Source organism: Poecile atricapillus, chromosome 2, assembly GCF_030490865.1.
Source record: "Poecile atricapillus isolate bPoeAtr1 chromosome 2, bPoeAtr1.hap1, whole genome shotgun sequence".
Classification (NCBI taxonomy): domain Eukaryota; kingdom Metazoa; phylum Chordata; class Aves; order Passeriformes; family Paridae; genus Poecile; species Poecile atricapillus.
This window is the reverse complement of record NC_081250.1, coordinates 94916524-94937671: the sequence shown is the minus strand read 5'-3', so window position 1 is coordinate 94937671 and position 21148 is coordinate 94916524. Positions and strand designations below refer to the sequence as shown.

Sequence of the window (21148 nt, the reverse complement as noted above, 5' to 3'; positions counted from 1 at the left end):
GTAGCTGATTAACCCTGTGGAGAAAGTTTCTCCAAGTTGGACTTTTGGTCAGCGTACAACATTCAGGACACAAAAATCCTCTGGTGGTCTTTCACTTCAGCCATAATGAAAGAGATCTTCTACATTTTAGCTAAAATAAACCACACACAAACCAGAGAGAGAGGGAAAGAGAGAGAGAGAGATGGCAGATACACTGAGAATCTGCAGCGTAGATAATCAAACCCTTTATTGTCTAAGTTACATTAGACTTGCAACACCATAAAAACCTGTTAAGAAGAAGAAACAGTAGATTGGTAGAGGTAGTAGAAAGTCCCTGTAACAGTCATAAAAGGGCTTTACAGGAGTGTGTCATGCCAAAAAAACTTATCACGTTGCTTAAAAGAGCTGATCAAAGCCCATTTGACTAAATAAATAAGAACACAACTCATTTTAAATACTATGGTCTAACTAAAATAACAAATCAATACAATACAATGATAAAGAAAAAAAAAAAACAGAAATCGTGGGATTCACTTTCCAAAACAGATGGTCCTTAAGGTTGGTTTTCCCCCACCCACTCTTATTTCTTGTTTAATTAAGTGAAAATCTCACTTCTGTGCTATACACAGCATATAATTATTTAAACTAATTTCCCCTACTGTTGTTCTTCATGAAGCTAAATTATGATTGTAAACTTTGCTGATTAGTACCCTGGTAATGGCAGTGACAGCACTAGCTTCTCTGGCAAGGATTCGGGAAGAAAATTCCAGAAAGAAGGTTTTGGCTCTAAATATTAACTCAAATTTTCTAGTTCAGCTTGCCAAAAAAATGCAGTTAAAAAAAAAAAAAGAGAGAAATTACACTACACTTTTGTGCCATTTTGGGTATAGAAGAGTTTTTAATAACTAAACCACAAACAAATAGGTTAAGCAACTAGCTTTTGTGCATTCCTGAATTGTCACCATTACTTTCTCTCATGGAAAATATGACTCAGAAAAGCAACAAAACAAAAGGAGAAAAAATAAAATTTAAAAAAAAAAACCTCAAAAACAAAGAGAAAGCTAGTGCAAACCCAAAATGATAATCGTTAAGAAACACAGCAAAATATTTAATTTTTTCTTTTCTTTTTTTTCATTTTTTTTGGTGTACAATGGAATGTGTCTATGCGACCTCCCTCAAAATAACTTCACAGAACAGTTAATTACAGTCACTTTTAAGTACTTGCACAGACATTCCTAACTACCCCGAGACTTACAGAGAATTCTGGTTTACATCTCGTGTAATAGCATAAGGAAAATCTAGTTTAAAAAAAATAGGTAAGAAAGTTAATTTGCATTGTTGCAAGTGTTGCAAAGTAACAAAACCTGTCAAGTAATTTTAAACAAGTAACAAGTAGTATCCAGCCCAAATTACTGACTAGATCTTTTTAAAAAAGCAACCCCCCACCCACCTGTTAGAACTGTTAGAACAGAAAGATCACGTTTTAAGGTTTTTTCTGCTTTTTTTTTTTTTTTAAACAAATCTTTTGTCAGAAGCCCATTTCTACAAAAACAGCACTATTCCATTACTGTATTAAGTAAACTGTGGTCTCACCTGTATTAAAGGTTAGCATCATTTCTGTACATGTAAAATTATTGCTTTTTTGAAAAATATATTTAGCATGCTAGTTGTTTTCTTTAACTTCATTTCCTGCCTTTACAAAATGTTACAATTAAAAAAAAAAAAAAAACAACAAAACTAGTAAAGCTTTTGCAAAAATTTTCACAGAACATTTTCTTTCAAGGCAGCAGTAACTTTTGATAATGCATAAAATTATATGTGCAAAATCTGAAACTTTCAGAAATATTACCATCACACATAGTGTCACAGCAATAAGAAAAGAAAATATTTATATCTGTGGAATACATTTTTAATTGCTTACACTGCATGGTTTAACAACCTGTTATGTGCCACAACCCCACCTTGAAAACTTGCAGTTAAAGAGTTACTGTAGAAGAGGTATATAAAGCTTTTTTTTTTCTTTTTTTTTTTTTTCTCTAACACCACCAGTGATCACCAAGTACAAGACATGACACATTTATATGGACATTAACCTGCCACCACAAAAGAAGTTCCTCATCTCTCCAGAACATCAGTTGGCCCAAGGAGGAGTGGCAGCTGGTCTGCTGAACCAAATGCAGGAGCAGAGAGCACCTTACGGCCCCAGGGCTGCCTGAATCCGTTCAGTGACACCTTTTCTCTTCTAAACAGACAGATCAGCGGTGTTAGACAGCTGAATGTTTTATTTTTTCCTTTTTATTTTTCATTAAGTGAAGACTTCCTTTGTGACCAGGTTGAAGAAAGTAGCCCTGTTACAAAAAAAAAAAAAGGTCCTGAGAGTAAAACACAGAAGCCTGTTTTTTTTCTTAGTGTTCAACTAGCTTTTGTTTTCCAAAGCAGAATAGAAGCTTTTCTCTGGAAGTGTTTCAATTTCCATATTCACATACTATTAATGGTGCGCAGTCAAGAGCAAGAGCACTAGAAATGCAAGTGGTCCCCAAACTGTAATGAAACAAACCATTGCAGAATGACGGTCTTTCTCTTTAGTCCCTTTAATCCTTCATCAAGCATTGCTTTCTCAGCACCGAATGCCACCTTCTCCCTGCACCCCCCCCATTCTTCCTCTCTCTGTTGCTGTTTTTGTGGGTTTTTTTAATTTGCTTTTCAGCATGACAAGCAGTGGCAGTTTCATTAATTAATACTTCTCCAGCCCTCGAATCCACTGCTGTTTTTCAAATGTATCAAATAGTCATTGTGAGCATCAGGGAGGTTTTTGTTACAGTGCTTAACTTCTTCATGCTGTCCAAATCACATAAAGTTTAATTTTTCCAGTGTCTCAAACTTCTCTTGATTAATATAGATGCCTTGTGCCGCCACAGTGCTTGCCAACTCCACTGTTTATTATAAAGGAAATAAGGAACCATGGGACTGATTAGTACGTCAATTTATATATATCTTGTGTAGCATCTTCATTTATTTTAAGATGATTAACAGCGCGGAGGCACCCCCCTCCTGGCAGAGCGTTGCTCCCAGCCTGGCGCAGCGGCTCCGGGTGCGGCGATGGCTGGCAGGGGGATGCTCTGGAGCGCGGGGGGCTGCCGGGGCTCCTCCGCCCGGGATCTAGGTTCCCTTCCGGAGATGCAGCGTGTGGGTGACCTCTGCGCTGCCGTGGTCTCTCCCCTGCAAGAAGGACAACACGGGGAAAAACTCATTCTCCCAGGCATGACCCTCCAGCAAGTTCTGCCGGCATTTGTTACGCTTTATTAGCATCATGTACATTCATCTTGACCCACCACGTGAGAACACTTTGGGGGCTTTTTTTTCTTTTTTTTTAACATCTCTACCAAGAGCAAAGTGTGTCAGGCCCATATAAAGCCCCTGATGGACTAGAATAAGAAGTAAGAGCATCTAGTGGAGCAGTATAGAGAAGGCTGAGAACAAGAAGAGAAATAAGAGGCTTCCAAAAAGCGGAAATTATGTGCTAGCCAAAAGGGATTCACAACTAGATCAGTGCTTTAAAAAGGCTGAAGTTTGAGGTCACAGAGGCAGCTAAATGAAGAAAAACCAAATTCTTGTGCAGGTCTGTCAAACGCTAAGGCGGCTTTTTTTCCCCCCCTTGTCATCTTCCTTTTATTTTCCTAGACAATTTTCATGAATAATTACCACATTGAAAAAAAAAAAAAAAATAGCAGGGATAGTCTAAAATCAAGTGAAATTAAAGATAACATCATGAATAAGTGGGAGCCTGCAGCTCCCAAGAAAAGCTTTAAAATGACATTTAGAACATCACTGTCGGAACAATGCAGTTTACAATCCTGATCCTAAAACAACATGGCAAGATTAATCTTACATAAATGCATTATCCTTAAGCTAAAGTCTTGATGAAGTGAAACAGACCATTTTAAATTAATGCAACATAAAATACGGCACCCATGTAAAATCCAAGCAAGTTTCAAGCTGTGCCTATGGCAGCCCTCGAAATAGCTAAAGAAAGCCCAGCTCTGGTTGACATAACGTATTAAGTGCATCTCTTTTGTTAATAGATTTAGAAAATTCCTAATTAAACCTGGCCTGAGATTCATGACATTTACCAGTCAAAGTTTGGTTTTAAGTCGGAAAGATTTGCAACAAAATTAAAGAAAAAAAAAGCTGCTGTACAGACCGCAGTATATTTGAAATGTAGGAAACAGTAACTGAACGAGAGATGTGATAAAACTTCCTTAGTTGGATGCTGAATTTCCCGCAGTAAACTAAGAAAGATGCTTTACATTTTTGCGCGGCTGCATCATGCCTGAGAGACACAGCCACAATTCCAGGAGGAGGCATTCATCACTGGAACGCCTCGTATCGAACCGGCTCCACGTACACAGGGGAGCACGGCAGAGCATCGCGGGGCTGGGAGGAGGGAGGGAAGGGAAGGGAAGCGAAAGGGAGGGAAGGGGAAGGCAGGCACCTTGCCCCACTTTTCCTGGGCAGAAACTGAAAAATGGGATATAAGTAGGGGCACTCTTTTGGGATGGACGGCCTGCAGGGTAGCGAAAGTGTGCCCTACATGTCACAGACCACACAGCACAAGGGATCCAGGAAAAGGACAATCCATTTTCCCCACACCTGCAACAACAGCACAGAGGGGATGGAGGTGGTGGGTGGCTGGGCCCCTCTCAGGCACATCTGTGCTCCCAGTTTCACTGGCAAACAGAACCTGAGCTTTGTGTGTGCCAAAACCCACCCCAGGGCTCACCCCGCTGTACTCACACCATCCCAGGGTATGGTCGGATTTTGAACCAGCTGATAGAGAGTTGGATTGAATTCTTCCTGAAATAAAAATGTTTTCCCTTTTAAAAAGTAGACTTTCTTCACTTTCAGAGAAAAACAGCAGATCTTTAAGCTAAACCTAAAGCTTCCATGCCAAAAGCTGCTCCCATAGCAATGTCCAGGGCTTTTCCCCAGTTAACAGGAAAAACCCAGTTTGTGTACATATTAATATGCTGGAGACAGATAAATTGCACAACACTGAAGTAAACTGCAAGGAGCACAGATACCATTGCAGTTTCCTAGCAAGGAGCAAGTGTTGGGACAAGAACTACAGCTCCTAATCCTGTCTCTAATGTTCCTAAAGTAACAGACATGCAGTACATGCATATTACTCAGATGCCAGTACAGCAGCCTCCATGGTTCCTTGATTGTTTGCATTATAATCTCCATATGTATGAACGAGACAAATTAGGTTGCCATTTATTTGTTCATTATCTATTATTTTGATTAATGGAATTCTTGTTCTCAGAATAACTATTTAAAAATAACATTTGCAATAATGAGGACTGAACTATTAATCATGATCTTTGGAAGAAACTCTGCAAGCAACTGGGGCAAGACATTTCATATGAACAAATGTCATAAATAGGACTTTTAACAGACAGTACTAGAATTCTGAGTGCAAGAAAACCCAAACCAGCCAAACTCAGAAACCAATAGTTTAAATAACTTTTTAATCTGGGTTATGTTTTTTTTGCCTCTTCCCCTTCTCTGTAAAGTTGCTTTAAGACAAGCAGAGATATAGTATCGCTGGACTATAAAAACATTACAGGTAACAGATGTCCCCAGCTTTTCCCCCAAGCTCCTTTACAACACTCACATACAGACACTTATATAGCATTTTCTTGATGGTTCTTTCCAGTCTTTCTATCCCCCAAGTTCGAGCTATTTACATTTATGCTATTTCAAGCATTGAATGCTGCAAGAAATATTTCAAAATACTTATAGTGAAGAAAAAAAGGGTTTATGGACCTCTTAATGAAGTGTCACACAGTACCCTTGTCACACAGTAGGTACAGGACCTACTGCACACCTGTCTTTTCAGTGAATAAGGCCCAAAAACTGTGGTGTCCAGAGCTGCTTCACAAAAGAAGGCCGATCACTGCCTTTTGACACGGGGAAAGCTTCAGCCAGAGAATTCAGGATACCGACAGTTTGGTTTTTTTTCCCTGGGCTGCAGCTTTTAATTGATTTTCTGTAAATAAAAGGCTGTTTTTCTGAAGAGGGCAAAGGCTGGAGTTTTGGGGGTTTTCCTTGTTTCACTCACACAGAAGATGGAGAATTTGGTGTCTCTGGCTCCAGTGCTGCAAATATGGTTCACATACATATACACTCAATTAGAGAGAGCTCTCCCTCATTGCTAACTAGGAAATCGTGCCTTTGGAACACTGAATTTCTTGTCCCTTAGAATTTTTAGAGCTTATTGATTTGACACTGATAGAGAATAAACTATATTCCTGGAGTGGGTCGAGTTTTTATACGGCTTTAAAAACGCAGAAGGAGAAGTCAAATGCACGGCGTACGCGTTAGAAACTGCTACCACTGCTGTCACCACCGTGAAAAAGCAGGCTCCAGACTGACTCCTGTACCGCTGGGAATTGGGCTTCTGGCTGCAGCATCAGGCAGTGCCTCTGAAATGACCCCACGCTTTAGGAGAGCCTTGCTTTGAGACACACGTGTTTGCAGGGCCCCTTCTGAAGGGGAGCCAGCTTTTGTCTTGCAATGTATATGCAATTGGACTGTGCTCCCCGAATTCATGCCTGCTAAACCGTGTCTCTGGCTGGCTGCTTAAGAGTATTCCAAATTAAGATACATATTCATTGTGGATAAGCAAGTTTAATTATGTATATACTGGGATATTTAGCATTTATAAAAATATTCAGAATATTCAGTATGTTTAATATGGCAGCTTTTCAAGAGAATCTACATGACTTAGCACAGAATGTATTGACTTGGGGTATGTAATGAGCATTTTTTGTCCTTTAGATAAAGAAGAGTAGGAAATATTCCAAAGTTCATGGAAAATTCATTTTATGTAAAAATGTCATTTTGTTGGGGTTTTTTTTTTAAAGCATTAAGGTAGAAATAAGAAACCATAATAAATAATGTTATGAATGAACATCTTATTTCTTACATTTTATTTATATTTCATTGGCGCCGATAACAAAGGACGAAACACAGCCCAGTGCTAATAGCAGCAAAACTCTGTGTTTGATCGTTTTTACACACTCCTATAGGTGACCTCCTTTTCAGGGACGCTGAACACCTGCACCTCCTGTTGGTGGTCCACTATCCTAAAATAGGGCTCTTATTTAGACACCTAAATATAGATTTAAGCTGGTTCATTTTTGAAAAAGCCTGGCTGTAGACCCTATTTTTAACATGCAGAATTAGAATTATTCTGTGATAAAACTGCTATTCAATGTAGGACTGTTGTAAGCTGCCATACTGGGGGATTTTAAAAGCCCTACCTAACATTATTTCCTAAAGGAAACCTTTAGAGATGATCTTCTGGCTGACTAGAGAAGGGAATGGGGGAACCGTGAAATACTAATGTTAATATTTTTACTCTTTAGCAGACTACTCAGGGGAAGATATTTCACCTGTGAGGTGGAAACATTATGTAAAGTGAATCATTTCCACTTGACATCAAAAAAACCCCCTCTTTCCTTCTCAAACTACCGTACATGATAACCATTGTTTCTTGCTCGGAGCATGTGCATGGCACTTCTGTAACTTGAACTGACTTTACACCATAAACTCTCATGACTAGATCTGTCCCCAATTAAGAAATGAAATGAAGACATGGAATGACAACGTTTAAAGTGGGAAATGGTAATGTTAACGGAATGCTGCAGGCACCGTCCTCAGCGAGAGCTCATTTCTGCGCTTCTAAAGGCCCCTACAGCTGCCTGTGGAAATGAGAGCGTTCCCTCTGTAACGCCCAGGGACTGTGCAGGTGGAGTCTTCTGGGGCAGCACGACGCCTGCCTGCGACGAGAGCCGGCAAAACAGCAGACAACTGAATAATCCCACCCGACACAGACACTGACAAATTGAGACAAAGGCTGGTACTGAGGAGCAAACAAGACAAAAGAAAGGGAACGATCTCCTGCAGAAGTGATCACACTGCTGCATCTTCTGTGGAAGAAATACTGACTGGCACGAGATGAAGCCATTCAAGAAGCTAACCCCTACTCGGTGTTCTGCTGTATTCAGAGATGCTGCAATGTAACCAAATGCTTCAAAGGCAGACTGGCAGATAGATGGATGCCAGTGGATGAAGTTAGTCAATAAATTCTGGCATGACAAGAGCTTGCAAAGACAAGATTATAAATTGATTTATTGTGCAGTAATATAACCCAAATGACAAAAAGAGTCCAGATGTGGTCTGAGCTGCCACATTTCTTTCTGAATATAAACAGCCATTCCAGAATTATCTGGAAATGTATTTCCAACTTTGACCTTATACTGTCTTCTAGAAGAAAGCCCAGATGCCTTCAGAATGTGATCTCAACTACACATAAGAGAAAACCATGAGCATGAAAAGATAGAAGAGTGTTTTAGAAGATGCTTAGGTTTACTAAATCTATGTTACTATGAGAACCAAAGACTAGCTGAGCAAGCTGGCACAGCTGCAGTGTGTCACTCTGTCACATTGACTGTGTCTGTGTCTCTGTCATTCACTCTGTTACTCAGAGAGGTGTTCTTGCACAATTGTATCAGATAAGCATCATAAGGGGGACACTGCTGCAGAACTTTGTGGCTACTGTTCCACAAAAGCAAAGGAAACACTGCCAACAACAACAGCCAAAGTACTATGCCATCTTGGAACCTCCATGAGAATTGTTGGCCACTCCTATGGCTTGGTGTCAATTCAGATGCTCCTGTGACAGAGGCTGGGTTCTCCATGCAGCCTTTGGGCCAGAAAGATGCAAGGACACAGAGAAGGTGCCAGGAGTCTTCATGAAGGGTGCAACATATGAACTAGGCAGTGTAGTGTTGCCCAATGAGAATGTTTACTGGACAAGTAAAATCTAATTCCTAAACTTCATAATGCTGAGAGTAGCATGGAGATGCATTCTCTAAGTATGGCTAAAAACATCTTCAGTAGTTTAGCAAGAGGAAAGGATAACAGGGGCTGCTACAGTGAAAATTAAACTAAAAACGAGGATGAAAGGAAAAGTGAGTGATGCTGGAGGCAGTTTCACAATGGAAGAGATGTGCCCATGAGAAGGTGTGCTCTGAAACAAACCTGCTAAGCTGCAAATGGAATGGGAAGGTCCAGGTTTCTGGACACTATTCTCCAACGACATAAAATACACAAAAATAAATTCAGTTTAATGATTTTCTATATAACAGCTTTGTCATGTATAATTCAGAGCTCTGAGAAGTGTTTGTTAAGACAGGAAACTGTATACTAGAAGCAGGAAAGCACACTAACGGAGTCCATGGAAACAAGTGGATGAGAGCTTTTCAAAGGCCTGATATGGGGCATCAGGGTACAAATACTCTTCAGAAAAATACAGACTAAACGTTAGTTGTCTTGTGTCAGCAGAAAAGGTGTTAATTGTTAAAACAAATTTCCAGGAATTCTTTATGTACTACCTCACTATTATATGTCAGTGCACATTAGAGTTACCAATCCCACCCAGTCCCCAGTAAGGCAGTAACATGTTTATTTAAACACTATCTACCTGCTTTACAATTCACTAACTCTCTATATATCAGATTCTGATAAAATTCTCTAAAAATTTAAGAGCTAAAAATTCAGCAATACCCTTTTCATTTATACATGTTATAAAATAGTCAGAGCTTTAGTGATGAGTATCACTGCACAATTTTTTCCCAGCTACCACATTAAAAACCAAACACCCAATTAATTGTAAAACATACTTGTTTTGGGGCATCTGCGGAGGTGGTGTGAACTTCAGTACCTCGGAGTCCATTAGACTCAAATACCACTGTGGGAACAAGGGGGCTTGTTAACAGATGAACATTCAAGCTTCGTTAGTGTGTGTACATTATTTGAGACCATTACAGATTAACCACGTTCAAAAAAAGACACCAGCTACTAGCCTGTGGCCGGAAAATACCAATTTACCGTAACACTTACTGTAAGAGAGTGTGCTAATGGCAGCCTAGGGCCACTGCCCTTTTTAATTCAGACTTCAGCACTGAAGAAAGCAATCACTGACAACATTAATTATCAGTGTATGTGTAAAGGGACCCTCTTCTTGCATTACTTACCATTTGGCTTCTGTCATTTTGCATCAGACTGGCTTATGTATGCATCATTCACACTTTTGAGGAGGAACCTGCTACTCTCACTGTCTCATGCAATGCTCAGGAGGGCTCACGACACTGGTGGCTTCAGCCTCCTCTAGCCTCAACTACAGACCGTATCAGGTTAAAAAAGGCTGGTAGGGATTTCCCATTTTAGGGCTGACCAGTCGGAGGAAAAATCTCGTTTCCCACAAAAATGTTCCTGTCACCAGCAACGATGAGGCAAAACAAAGCCTTATGTTGTGCTGAAAGGGGTACTTTGATTTCAATTTGTGCTGGTGGCAACAGAATTCATTAGCATATTCATTTCTGAGTACCCTACTCTCTAATTAAAATAAAACATTTGCAAACAGACTTATCTTAAATGCACTGCAATTTTATGGATTTCGGGCAGGGATCAGGTAAGCAATATTTGGAGAACAAGAGCAATAGTCATAAAAATAAAAAACCTGTCTAATAGATTTAGGTACTAGAATTACTTAGGTTAACACGGTATGTGAAATGTAATTCTTGGCATTTTGTTAGCTGAATCTGAAAGCAGGCAAGTGGGAAAGGGAGAATGCAAGAGCGAGTGTGAAAAGATACCTGTGTGGGACCTCTGATGAGTCCTGAGGTGGCTGGGTTGGGTAAAGCATTTTCCACATTCTCTGCAGACGCAGTCTCCTTGGCGTGTTTGTGTCCTGAGCATCCCTGTAGTCAGAAGAGAGGAAGGGGAGGAGGGGGGTGGGGTGGGGGGGGAGAGGAGAGAGGAAAGTTGAGAAGAAAACATTATGCCAGAAGAAAACATCATTAGTATGTCTAATGTGTCATTATGTGAGGCTACCTTCAGGCCCTGGATGACAACTGTCAGCCTTCATCTAGGCACTGGCTGACAGGCCAGGCACACACAGGACTGCAAGAATGCATAAATTACATTGAATTAAAAAATGCTCCCCGTGATGTGCCCGCACCAGGACTGGCATGTCAGGTGTGCGCTTTTCAGAGCAGCTGGATCCACTTCTCAGCCATCACCCAGCTTTGTCAAGCAGTACATCAGGCAAATCAAAGTGACTCCAGCGTGGCTGAGACAAGTCACATGGATAATAGGAAGTGAGTAGGACCAGAGCCCGACTGTCCCCCCCAGGCGGCAATACCTTAGAGACAAATGCAGAGCGAGCGGAGCCATCGCAGACTGATCAAACCTTTCGCCCCTGCCTACCTGCCTGCCGGTGCTGCTTTGACCCCGGACCTCTGAGGCACAGACGAAAGACATCTGTGAATGAAAGTGTCATTCCGGACATTTTGAGCTGGTAGCAGCACAGCAGCCTTCCCCCAGCCCTGGGTAAACATGTTTTCTAGGCCATTAGCATTTGTGGAAAACCGCTCAAACCTCTCCTTTTTCTCCAAAGGTCAGTTTACAGCATCTGACTTAAAGGGCTGGTCTTTGTCTTTTTGCTGCTGATCAAAAAAGACACATTTGACTTTTATTGGGCTTTTTTATTATTAAAAAAAAATGTTTGAACATCCTCTTTTCTATTTTGGTAGAACACCCTCTTTGAAAGAAAAGAGTTGATGTTTCCATTTGCCACTGGAGTACTTTGGCTTTTAAAGAAATTCTGAGAGGGATGTCAACGGAAGTGAAGTTTCAGCTTTTCATTCATATACTCCCTCCCTAGTTACAGAATTTAAAAAAAAAAAAAAAAAATTTGACCAAAAAAGTGGCAACAAAAACCTCCACACGACTGAAGAATCTATTGGAGGATGCCACAAGATTCATCCAAAATATGGATGCTGCATCTGAAAATGAATGGAGAAGAAAGAAGACAGCTGCCATCTACTCTGTTGGTATGACACTAAGCATCCTGGGATGGTTTTCACCAGACCACATACTGCAAAGAAATGTCTTGCTGCAAAAACAAAAACTCCAAACACCTCTACTCACAGATTCTTTTCTCCTTTTATAATAGCACCTCCTGCAGATGGCAGCACAGTCTGCATAATGCACCTGAACACTCGTTTGCAAAATTAAGTTTCTGACGGTCAAATACAAGATCATGATTTGGGGAAAAATCCAGATCAGGTGTACAAACACCAAAAAGAACCAAAAACCCACAAACAGACAAGAAAAAAACAAAAAAAAAACCCCTAAACAAACCAACCCTAACAAAATGAAATTTAAAAAAATCACGTAAGTGTTCTAAATATCAATGAGAATCTTACTGAACTATAACAGGACAGGTTTGCATTGTAAGGCAATCAAGATTAAAGCAGGATTTCTGAGCTGTTACGAGCATTTTTCCCCTCACTGCCCAGAACTGCAGCTGCAGGCTGGAAAGCACAGCTGAGGGAAGTGCGTGGAGGAACCAGTCGTGGCCTTGGCAGGGGTGCCATGCTTACTGCTGGACAGGCAGGGACTGGCAGAGCCACTTTGTGAGGCCCAGGAGAGCTGGGTTCCTCAGACCACGGTTCTGACACCTCTGGAAACACATTTAATCCCTCTATAACCCACATCTCCTTCTGCTGAAGGGGAACACACTTTTCTCAGCATCCATCACCAACGTGTCCAATAGCCTTCATGGAAGCATTGCTCCCACCCATGAGGCTGCTGTTTGTAAACCAATATATAAACACCTAGGGTGAGTGGGTTAAGACTTTCACCTAACCCCTCCCTAGCACTCAGTTTACAGGAGTTATTCAAAAAGCAGGTGGAAAAAATGGATTGTTTCCAGGTGAATTTGCCATTGTTGTATTTCCCAGGTAGCACCATAAGGCTTTTGATAGCTCAGAGCTTTGAGCCATGGGCGTGCCTGCCACATGGCAAAACTCCCTATGCGTGAGTCACTACTCAGGTTATCCTCCAGGTGAACTAAAGGAGGTGGATTATTACAGGTGCTTGAAAAGTAAGGTAAATGAACACCACTGCGTAAAATCCATGCTCAAAGCTGCTCTCTAAGCAGCTCCAAAGAAAGAGTACATCTGCTGCCATAACACACCCTTTCCTAATATAAATTGCATGAATAAAATAAATAATCTCTATTAAATAAAACAGTAAGATTCTGTCTCTACAGGCATTTGGGAGGACTGGGCAGTGTGAAACAAACCTAGTCTAAGCACAGCAAGCTTCATGTTTGCAGCTGTATCACAAGAGTACACACAACTCTCTTCCAAGGACACACTGGAACAAACACAAATGTAGAAGAAAGGATCCCAAAAACAAATGCAGCCAATCAAAAGGAAGCTGAACACTATACTACCACAAAATAATCTAGTGTGATCCAAAATGACATCATATACCAAAAACCCCAAGGAAGTCTATTGAGAATATTCAACTGAGGGGAAAAAAAATGACAAATAGTACACCTAAGTGGGATTTTTGGATGTCCTTTATGTCATGATTCACACTACAGTATTAAGTCTAAATGGGATGATGCATACTGACTCAGAGGACTCAGCCTATCTAGAGCCATATGTTATCTAAGATGAAGTTCAATTACCCTCCTCTGTCTGCAGTTGGTAGAATCTCATTCCTTTTGCCTGAAGCAGCTTTTTATTTGAGTGCTGTGAAAACCAGCCATCATGCCAATTGGTTTGGAGAAACATCAGCAACCTGAATTTGTATATAAAACGAAGGCAAGCTACATTAAAAGAAAAGAGGTTTCAAATTCTGAAAACTTGATTGCTGTAAAACACTTAGAAAGAAGTGGTTTCAAAGCAGAGATGGGCACTCAGTAACTTCCAGTTGTCCTAGGATGACTTCATCATGTTTGTATCCCCAACTGTCTATTCTGTTTATGCTGGATATTAAGCTCTTCACCTTTAAGATGAAGGGAGGAAAGAAGCAGTGCACAGTTTGTTTTCAGAAGCTGCACTCAATCCCCCACATTCCTTCTCATGGACTGTGGTGTCTGCAGCACGGACAGACAGCAGGACAGAGCTCTCCTTTGCTTTTAGTTAGTTTTTAGCTAGCTGAGGCAGAGAAGTTCCCCAGACTGTGGCTTTTCTTCTTCTTGGAACTGATCAGCCTGCTCTGGACTGAAAACCCAGAAAACAACAGGAGCTCACGCCTGTGCCCCACCGGGGACCAGGACATGGCACTTTCCAGTGCAGGAGGGACTGGTAAGAGACTGAGAGAGCCAAGCTACACCCCATGGCAAGGACTTTCTGAATTTGCTATCTCTCCAGAACAGCGAAAGGTTTTATTGCTTAATATTATTCATTTTTTATGCTTGTGAATACTTTGCTTGTTAAATAAACAGTTTTTTCCACTTTTGTCCAAGGAAATCTTTTCCCAAACCAGTAGGGGGAGAGGCCACTTGAATCTGTTCTCTAGAGGGACCCCTTTGGAAGTTTCCCCACAAATTTGCCCTAGAACAGGACATCAGTTAAAGTGTCTCTAGAAATCACTGCCCAGCAAAAACATTTTGGCAATAAAACACCTCTTTTAAAAAGCAGGTAAACAGGTAAATAGACACCTCTTTAAAAACCCTGCCCCTGTTTTACTTTATTCCTAAAGCCATCATGTATTTTCTAGTCCTTGCCTTCACTAAGTCATCTTCTATTTCCTAGGTTTTACAGTTTTTCTCTTATCCCTCCTAACATGGCTGTGAGCTCACTGGACCAGTAAGATTTCTCTGAGCACGCTGGCACAATGTACTATTAAATAACATCAAGGAGGGCACCCACGTGAAGGCGCCCCAAGTTGGGGGTGGAACAATTAACTGGTAATTAGAGCAGGAAGTGGGCAGGGAGAAACTTAAGACAATAATTCACTGGGATGGCCAAAACAAAGCTGGCTGGACAAAAAACCCCTAAGGAACATTGAAACTGTAGTTTTAGAAACTAAGCATGTCTTCTTCTGCCTCTTCAATAAAACCCAGGAGCCTGATGTTGCTTGCAATCATGATGCAGCCCCTAAGCTCCTGCAAAACAATCTGCTCAATAAAGAACAGGTCCCTACACAGTGCCACCTTTGAAGTGACTGACTGAGCAGCACTGACAATGAGATGGCTGAAAGTTGCAACTCACTGATGACTATGTCAGGCAGATTCTGCCTTCCTGTCTCCTCCAAAAGGCCCTTCCACCAAGACCTGATCTAAAACTCTGGGCTCCTTCCTTGCCGCAACTTGTACACACCTTCTGGGCACTAGACCACAGCTGTCCTTAAGACTACCAGCTTCGAAGTGCCCTGGATTTTGTATCACTTGCAAAAGCTCAATTTCACACATGCTTTTAACAAAAAAGAATGTATTGTATCAAGTGAGGACACCTGAACACCAGCCTGGAATGTGTGCTGTTTTCATGCAGAGTTGATTTGTACGACTTCTAGGAAGAGAAGAAGGGTACAAAAAATAGCACGGTTTACAAGTGGTGAGAGGTGAGACTACGGTTCCAATTCTCCTCACCTACAGACACACACATCTCATGTGTAATCAATCAGTGTGATTTTCAGTTTCCACTGAGACAAACTAATTCTGGCAGATCATCAGGAGTATGGTTTCAAATGCAAATACGTAGGTATTGCATATTATAAATATAAATTTTATTTATATGGACATTGACCTTTCTTACTCCCTGAACTTTTAAACTGGCTATTTGCACAACTGATTTTTTTGCTTATGTGAATTAGCAGGCACATCTTCAGCTCTACTTCTTTTTAATTATAAGCATATGAGCAGATCAAAAGACTCATTTGAAAAATACCTAGTAGCCTTTGATACGGACAAGGAAGATCTTAAAAGACTTTTGACAAGAAAGACAAAGGACACTGACAAGTGATTATCCCTCTGTGTTGTTGGAAGACTTGTTTGCAGACAAAATTGAACAAAACCTCCAAAATAACATCACAGATAAGCCCCAGAGGATGTTTATTTTGCCTGAAGCAAAAAGATGATGATGTGTGCCAGCACCAGCATATCAGGGGGATCTTCCTGTGACAGCACATCTGTGTAACTCTAGCCTGCTTGAAGCAAGAGGACAAAGGAACAGCAGTACTCCAGGTGGAACCAGATACATTTAACTTGCGACAGAAATGTCACACAGTGCACAAGAGGGGATGCTGCAATGTTAAGAGAGCAGTAAACAAACCTATTCAAGCCTATCCAGCAATGATAAAAACAGTGAACTTGTAATCCTAACTGTTGAAGGCAGACAGAGAAACAACTGGGAAACAGCATGTCATGGCTCTGAACAAAGAAGGAACAAACAAGCTACATCCTCAGCTATGGAAAAGCTTGCGAAGATCTTACCTGTGTGATCTAGGACAGGGCTGTTGGCACCACAGGTTTGGTACAGTGAAGCAAGGTCCTTTGGAATGTATGTTTTGAAGATATTTAAAATGTCCAAATGTTTCTCATGCCCATCTGATCCCAGATCCTGTTTGCTGGAGTGTAAAGCTGGAGGAACTCCCACGGCACCAGGCTGAGGCTGCAGCACTGGACTGGCTCGTGCTACCGCTGTGCAGTTTGCCAATGTCCTCATCTCATTTCCAGCCTTCACGTGAGGCTCCCTCTGAGGCACCGACGGCTCTTCGTGTTTAGGGTACTGCTCACTTTTACACAGAGGATGGTACTGCAGTGGGGGCGTGTATTTGGCCTTCACAGAGTCGGACGCACAGTGCTTACCTGGAGAGGCAAAACCAGAACTTCCCTGGGGAACCGCGTACTTTTCCGCTTGCTTACTGTTGGTGAGCTGCGTGCTAGGCCTGGATATGACTGTTTGAGTAGGTGTTACGCTTCTGCCATAGGTTCCCATTTGCATAAGTTTGGAATTTGCTTCGTATTTGCTTTTTTGTTGTGCTGCTATGCTGTATTGCTCCTGGGAATGGTTTAACTTGGGCTGTCTGTAGCCGTCCAGACCTGACACGCGTGAACCGCAGTGGCCGAGCACATGACTGTCCTTTGACGGATGCGTACTCGTGGACTTTGCAGCCATCCCGACAGAAAGAGAGCTGGGTTTGGAACCTGGCAACGCACTTGGCACTTGAGTACGTGCAAACCTGGCAATGGGCAAAGGCTGGCATTCCTTACCACCCAGAACGGGAGGGGGGCCAGTGCGTCCACTCCTCGCCAGAAAGACCAGGTTGTTTTTAATACTCTTGAATCCGTTTTGTTGAACCCACGGGGGCACCATCAAGTTACAGCTGATTTTGTGCAAAATTCTTTTGTGCATCCACAGGACTTCAGGGTAGTAGGTCTTGTGACTGCAGAAAGGACACGGGTAGACAATTAAAGCAGCCTGCAAGGATGTATTCAGGTATTTATTGCATGAATTATCCCTAGTTGATTTTTCACTCAAATCGAGTGGAGCTACCTCTAGAGCTTCAGCACCTTTTTCTATCAGAGGATGCTCCCTGTGCAAGTCTAGCAAATTTTCTCTAGCACGACTAGCCTGCACTTCAAGTGACGTTTTCAAGTCCATGACCATGTCTGAAGATGTCTGGCCCATACCCGAAGCAAAACTAGCAATGTGACTGGAACAAGGAAGCCCTTGGCTGTGATGAAATACTGGCATCTTTATGTCTGCAGAACCTTGGTATTTTGAAAAGGGTTCCTTGATGACACTCTCCAGTGCTGACACCAGAGCAGGAATCTCTGGTTTAGGCTCCCTGGCCTCATTTTCTCTGGCGCTGCGGCCTCCCAGCTTTGGGATTTCATCCAACTGAGATGTTATCATTGGGGTTTCCTCTTCAGGGAAGTTGCAGTGGTATGGCTTTCCATCTGGATGGGACAAACAGAAAAACATCACTGTCATTTTACACAGAAAGGAGCCCAAAAGACAAAGCAGAATTCAAGATTAGAATGGGACATCAGGAGAAAAAGGAAACTTTCGTATTACTATGGTAATGATGTGCTACAGACCAAATGTACTGTATGAGCAAGAAAATCTTGAAATAAGACACATCAGTTCAATTTACTTTTAAAGATGACTGTGGAGTCTGGATAAACTCCCTAATACTGCATGTTCATGACATTTTGAAGAAGAAACAATTCAGTAACATACCCATGTTAAAATTCTGGGACGGCAAGAAAAATAAACAAATCTGCAACCATTTAATGCTTTAACAAAAGCAAAGATAATGGAGACAGATAAAACTGACCTAGTTAAAGGTCTGTCAGCGCTTCCATTACAAGCCCCTATTTTCAAAGGGTTTATAACTCAGCAATAAAAATTGGCTCCACACGGAAACCAACCATATAAGCAGGTACAGCATACAGAATAAATTGCCCACTTAAGGGAGACTTTTTGCAGTGGCCAAGTATAAAAGATGAGTTATAGAGGGTGTAAATTTTGAATTTTCTGTCTTTTATTTTAAAGCAGTTATTTTTCTTTTAGTTTCTTTAATTTTTTTTTTCTTTTCTTTTTAACGTATGTTTATGTTTGAGTTAAAACTTCAGGAAAATTTTATGACTGCTCAGTCCATAGGAAGTAAGAATTCAACATTTCAGCCATTTAGATTACAGAGTTCAAAACACACTTTTATTTTTTCTCATTTTCTTTTTCAATTCTCAGCTCTCCAGAGTAAATTTATTCGCCTAACATACGTCCTGGAAAGGGAACATACTGGCAATTAAAACTGTTCTGGGTGAAAGAGAAGAGTAGGATTTGTTTTGCTGGGAGCATGCCTGTTCTCCCGATGCTGACCTCTGAGAGCCACTGATGAAGCCAATGAATCCCTTTAAATCAGTTCATAGATCAATTCCACAGAGATTTTCATCACAGCAGTAATGCTTACTGCACTGAATCCATTTAGTATGTAACTGAATTGAATCATCTGACAAACTTTCAGTTTCAATTAACACGCAGTTAATGAGCCACTGCCAGGCAAGTGTAAGGAGATCGTGCTCCATCTAAAACGTCACCAGTCTGAAGTGATCACCACATCCACAGGAGGGGTGAGAAGGGGAAAGGAGTGAACTGCTCTAGAGCTGCATATCCTCCCACATCAGCTCAGCACAGCCGGCCCTTCAGAAAATCGAGCGCCGTTTGTTAGCACAGGGCACTGCCACGGGCATTATTCTGCACGGTGCAATGGAAGAACCACGCAGTTGGCTGGAGCTGCTCTGCACATAAAGTCTACTTAGCCTCACCTTCAACTCAAGCAAAAACATTCTTAAGCTTTTGTTTAATTCAAGGTAATTAGGTTAAAAATAACCCATAGGTTTTCAGTCTCGCAGGGGTGAATGCTCACTCTGCTAAGATAATTTTCCTTTCAAACTCTCAAAGGGGGTATATTCAGGGGTAAAAAAATCCCCAGAACCCAGGAACTTGTTTTTCCCATGTTGCAGATGACAAGGTTTTGGGAACGCACATGCCCAGCACTACTAGCCAAATTTATTGTTTGAAACAAAGACACTGCATACAGCAGTGAAATCTGACACTGCACATCTGTGTTGTTTTCAAAGCATATCTGTCAAAGCTCAAAATACTTGTGCTCTTAAATAAGATTTTAAGGCTTCTCTTTATGATCACAAGGAGTGGCTGCTTTGATCATTGTAGTAAATAATAAAGCAGAGCAAAAACAAATCCTTTGGTTGCAGCAGTACTCTGGAGAGAGAACCGACCTGCTGGCTGTACTGGGCAGAGGAGGGAGGTGGGAGACCACTGCCAGCCCCATTTCAAGGACTACAGAGCTGGGAGGCTCTTGGCCCACCTGTGCAGCTGTGATGAAGGGGGGCATCAGCGGACACCTGCAGCTCCCAGGTTGCTCTGTGTATCACAGACATTCCTGCATACTTTCTTGCTTAGTCAAAATCTATGCACCAAGCTGTTTCAGTTTAGGTCTGTACTTGGGATGGGGAGGAGGAGGAGAAAGCACAGAGACAGCCCACAGTCCCATGTGCCCGCATAAAGCCTGGGACTGCAAATTTTGACGTGGCTGCAGTCCTTTTTGCCCTATTTCCTAGTGCATCCATCTATGAAAAAGGGATTTTTTTCAGGTGGAAAATGTAACCCAGAGCAGGAAAATGACGAAGGCATTTCTGAGGTGTATAAGCCTGCAGTTACCCCAATGCTGTCAGTGCATTAAATGAAAATTTGTAAGGCCATTAGAAAACACAACCATAAGCTTCTAACACCTCTTCATAGAGTCTTGCTAGATTCAATTCCTCTGATGCCTCACAAGAACAGTAATGAACACATTAGGAATAATTTTAAAGCTTAGATCAGGAGGCTCAATAGCAGTATTTGTGCTAATTGCTCAAGCTGTACTAAAAACAAACAAACAAAAACACAAACAAAAAAACCCCACATCCTTACCCCTCTTTCCCAAGATTAGACAGGAAAAAATTTCACCTGCAGGCCAACTCAGACTTCTTTATCAGTACAAAGCACAGCCTATACTCTTCCCTAGTCCCATCCTGCCCTCCACCAGGGATCCAACACTACAGATCTCAACACCTAGATGGCCCCGAGCCATCCTTCCCATCATGGCAGGTGGTCCAGGCTGGGCAGTGAGGTAACAAAAGCCAGGTGGAAGACAGGATGCAGGCAAGAACACGAGAACATGGTATGCATACTCACAAATATAGGTGAAGTCTTTTTAGAAAAACAGATTAAATTTATTTCTGCCTGCTCCCAGCTACTTGCCCCAGCTGAAAAGGGGTACTAATAATCCCTTTAAATCACTGGTATAAAATATTGTTCTAACCAGCCCAGTGCATGCATTACTGTCACCAGAAACTCGAAATTTTATTATGGCCAGGTCAAAGCAAAAAGCCATGAATGAGACTCCTTCTGCTTGATCTCCAGGGACTGTAACTCATTCTCCCAATTGAAAGAGTTTTTGGCTAAGCATGCTCTCGCTTTTATCCTACAGAGTCTCTATCATCTCCTTATATTTTGTCTCAGTTCCTTTGTTTCTTACCCCAAACAGCTGTTTTTATCTGTTGTATTCTAGAGTGAGGAAGGTCCTTTTACTACAACCCTGAAGTGTTATGGTTTTTCAGTATCACAGATACCTGGACAATGGCCCAAGCAGAGGGATTTTCCAAGGTGCCTAGCTAGGAGGTGGCTGGTGATGCCATCTCAGGACTTCAGTTTGGCTGCAGCTTCAA

The 21148-nt window shown here is 41.6% G+C and overlaps 1 protein-coding gene across 3 annotated transcripts in view; it reads right to left on the bottom strand.

Moving 5' to 3' along the window:
- Window positions 1-208: 208 nt before the first annotated feature.
- ZNF516 (zinc finger protein 516) overlaps window positions 209-21148 on the bottom strand; it is a 102169-nt gene continuing 81229 nt past the window's right edge. The window contains exons 3-7 of one of the 3 annotated variants that reach the window (XM_058832401.1): window positions 16343-17812; window positions 10704-10808; window positions 9729-9796; window positions 4774-4833; window positions 2996-3198 (exon numbers count right to left, since the gene is read on the bottom strand). In XM_058832401.1, the coding sequence (XP_058688384.1) occupies window positions 3139-3198; window positions 4774-4833; window positions 9729-9796; window positions 10704-10808; window positions 16343-17812 (1763 nt within the window). In that variant the 3' untranslated portion in view covers window positions 2996-3138. Of the gene's footprint in view, window positions 3199-4773; window positions 4834-9728; window positions 9797-10703; window positions 10809-16342; window positions 17813-21148 lie in introns of all 3 variants that reach the window. The other 2 variants (XM_058832402.1, XM_058832400.1) reach the window with 2 other exon arrangements.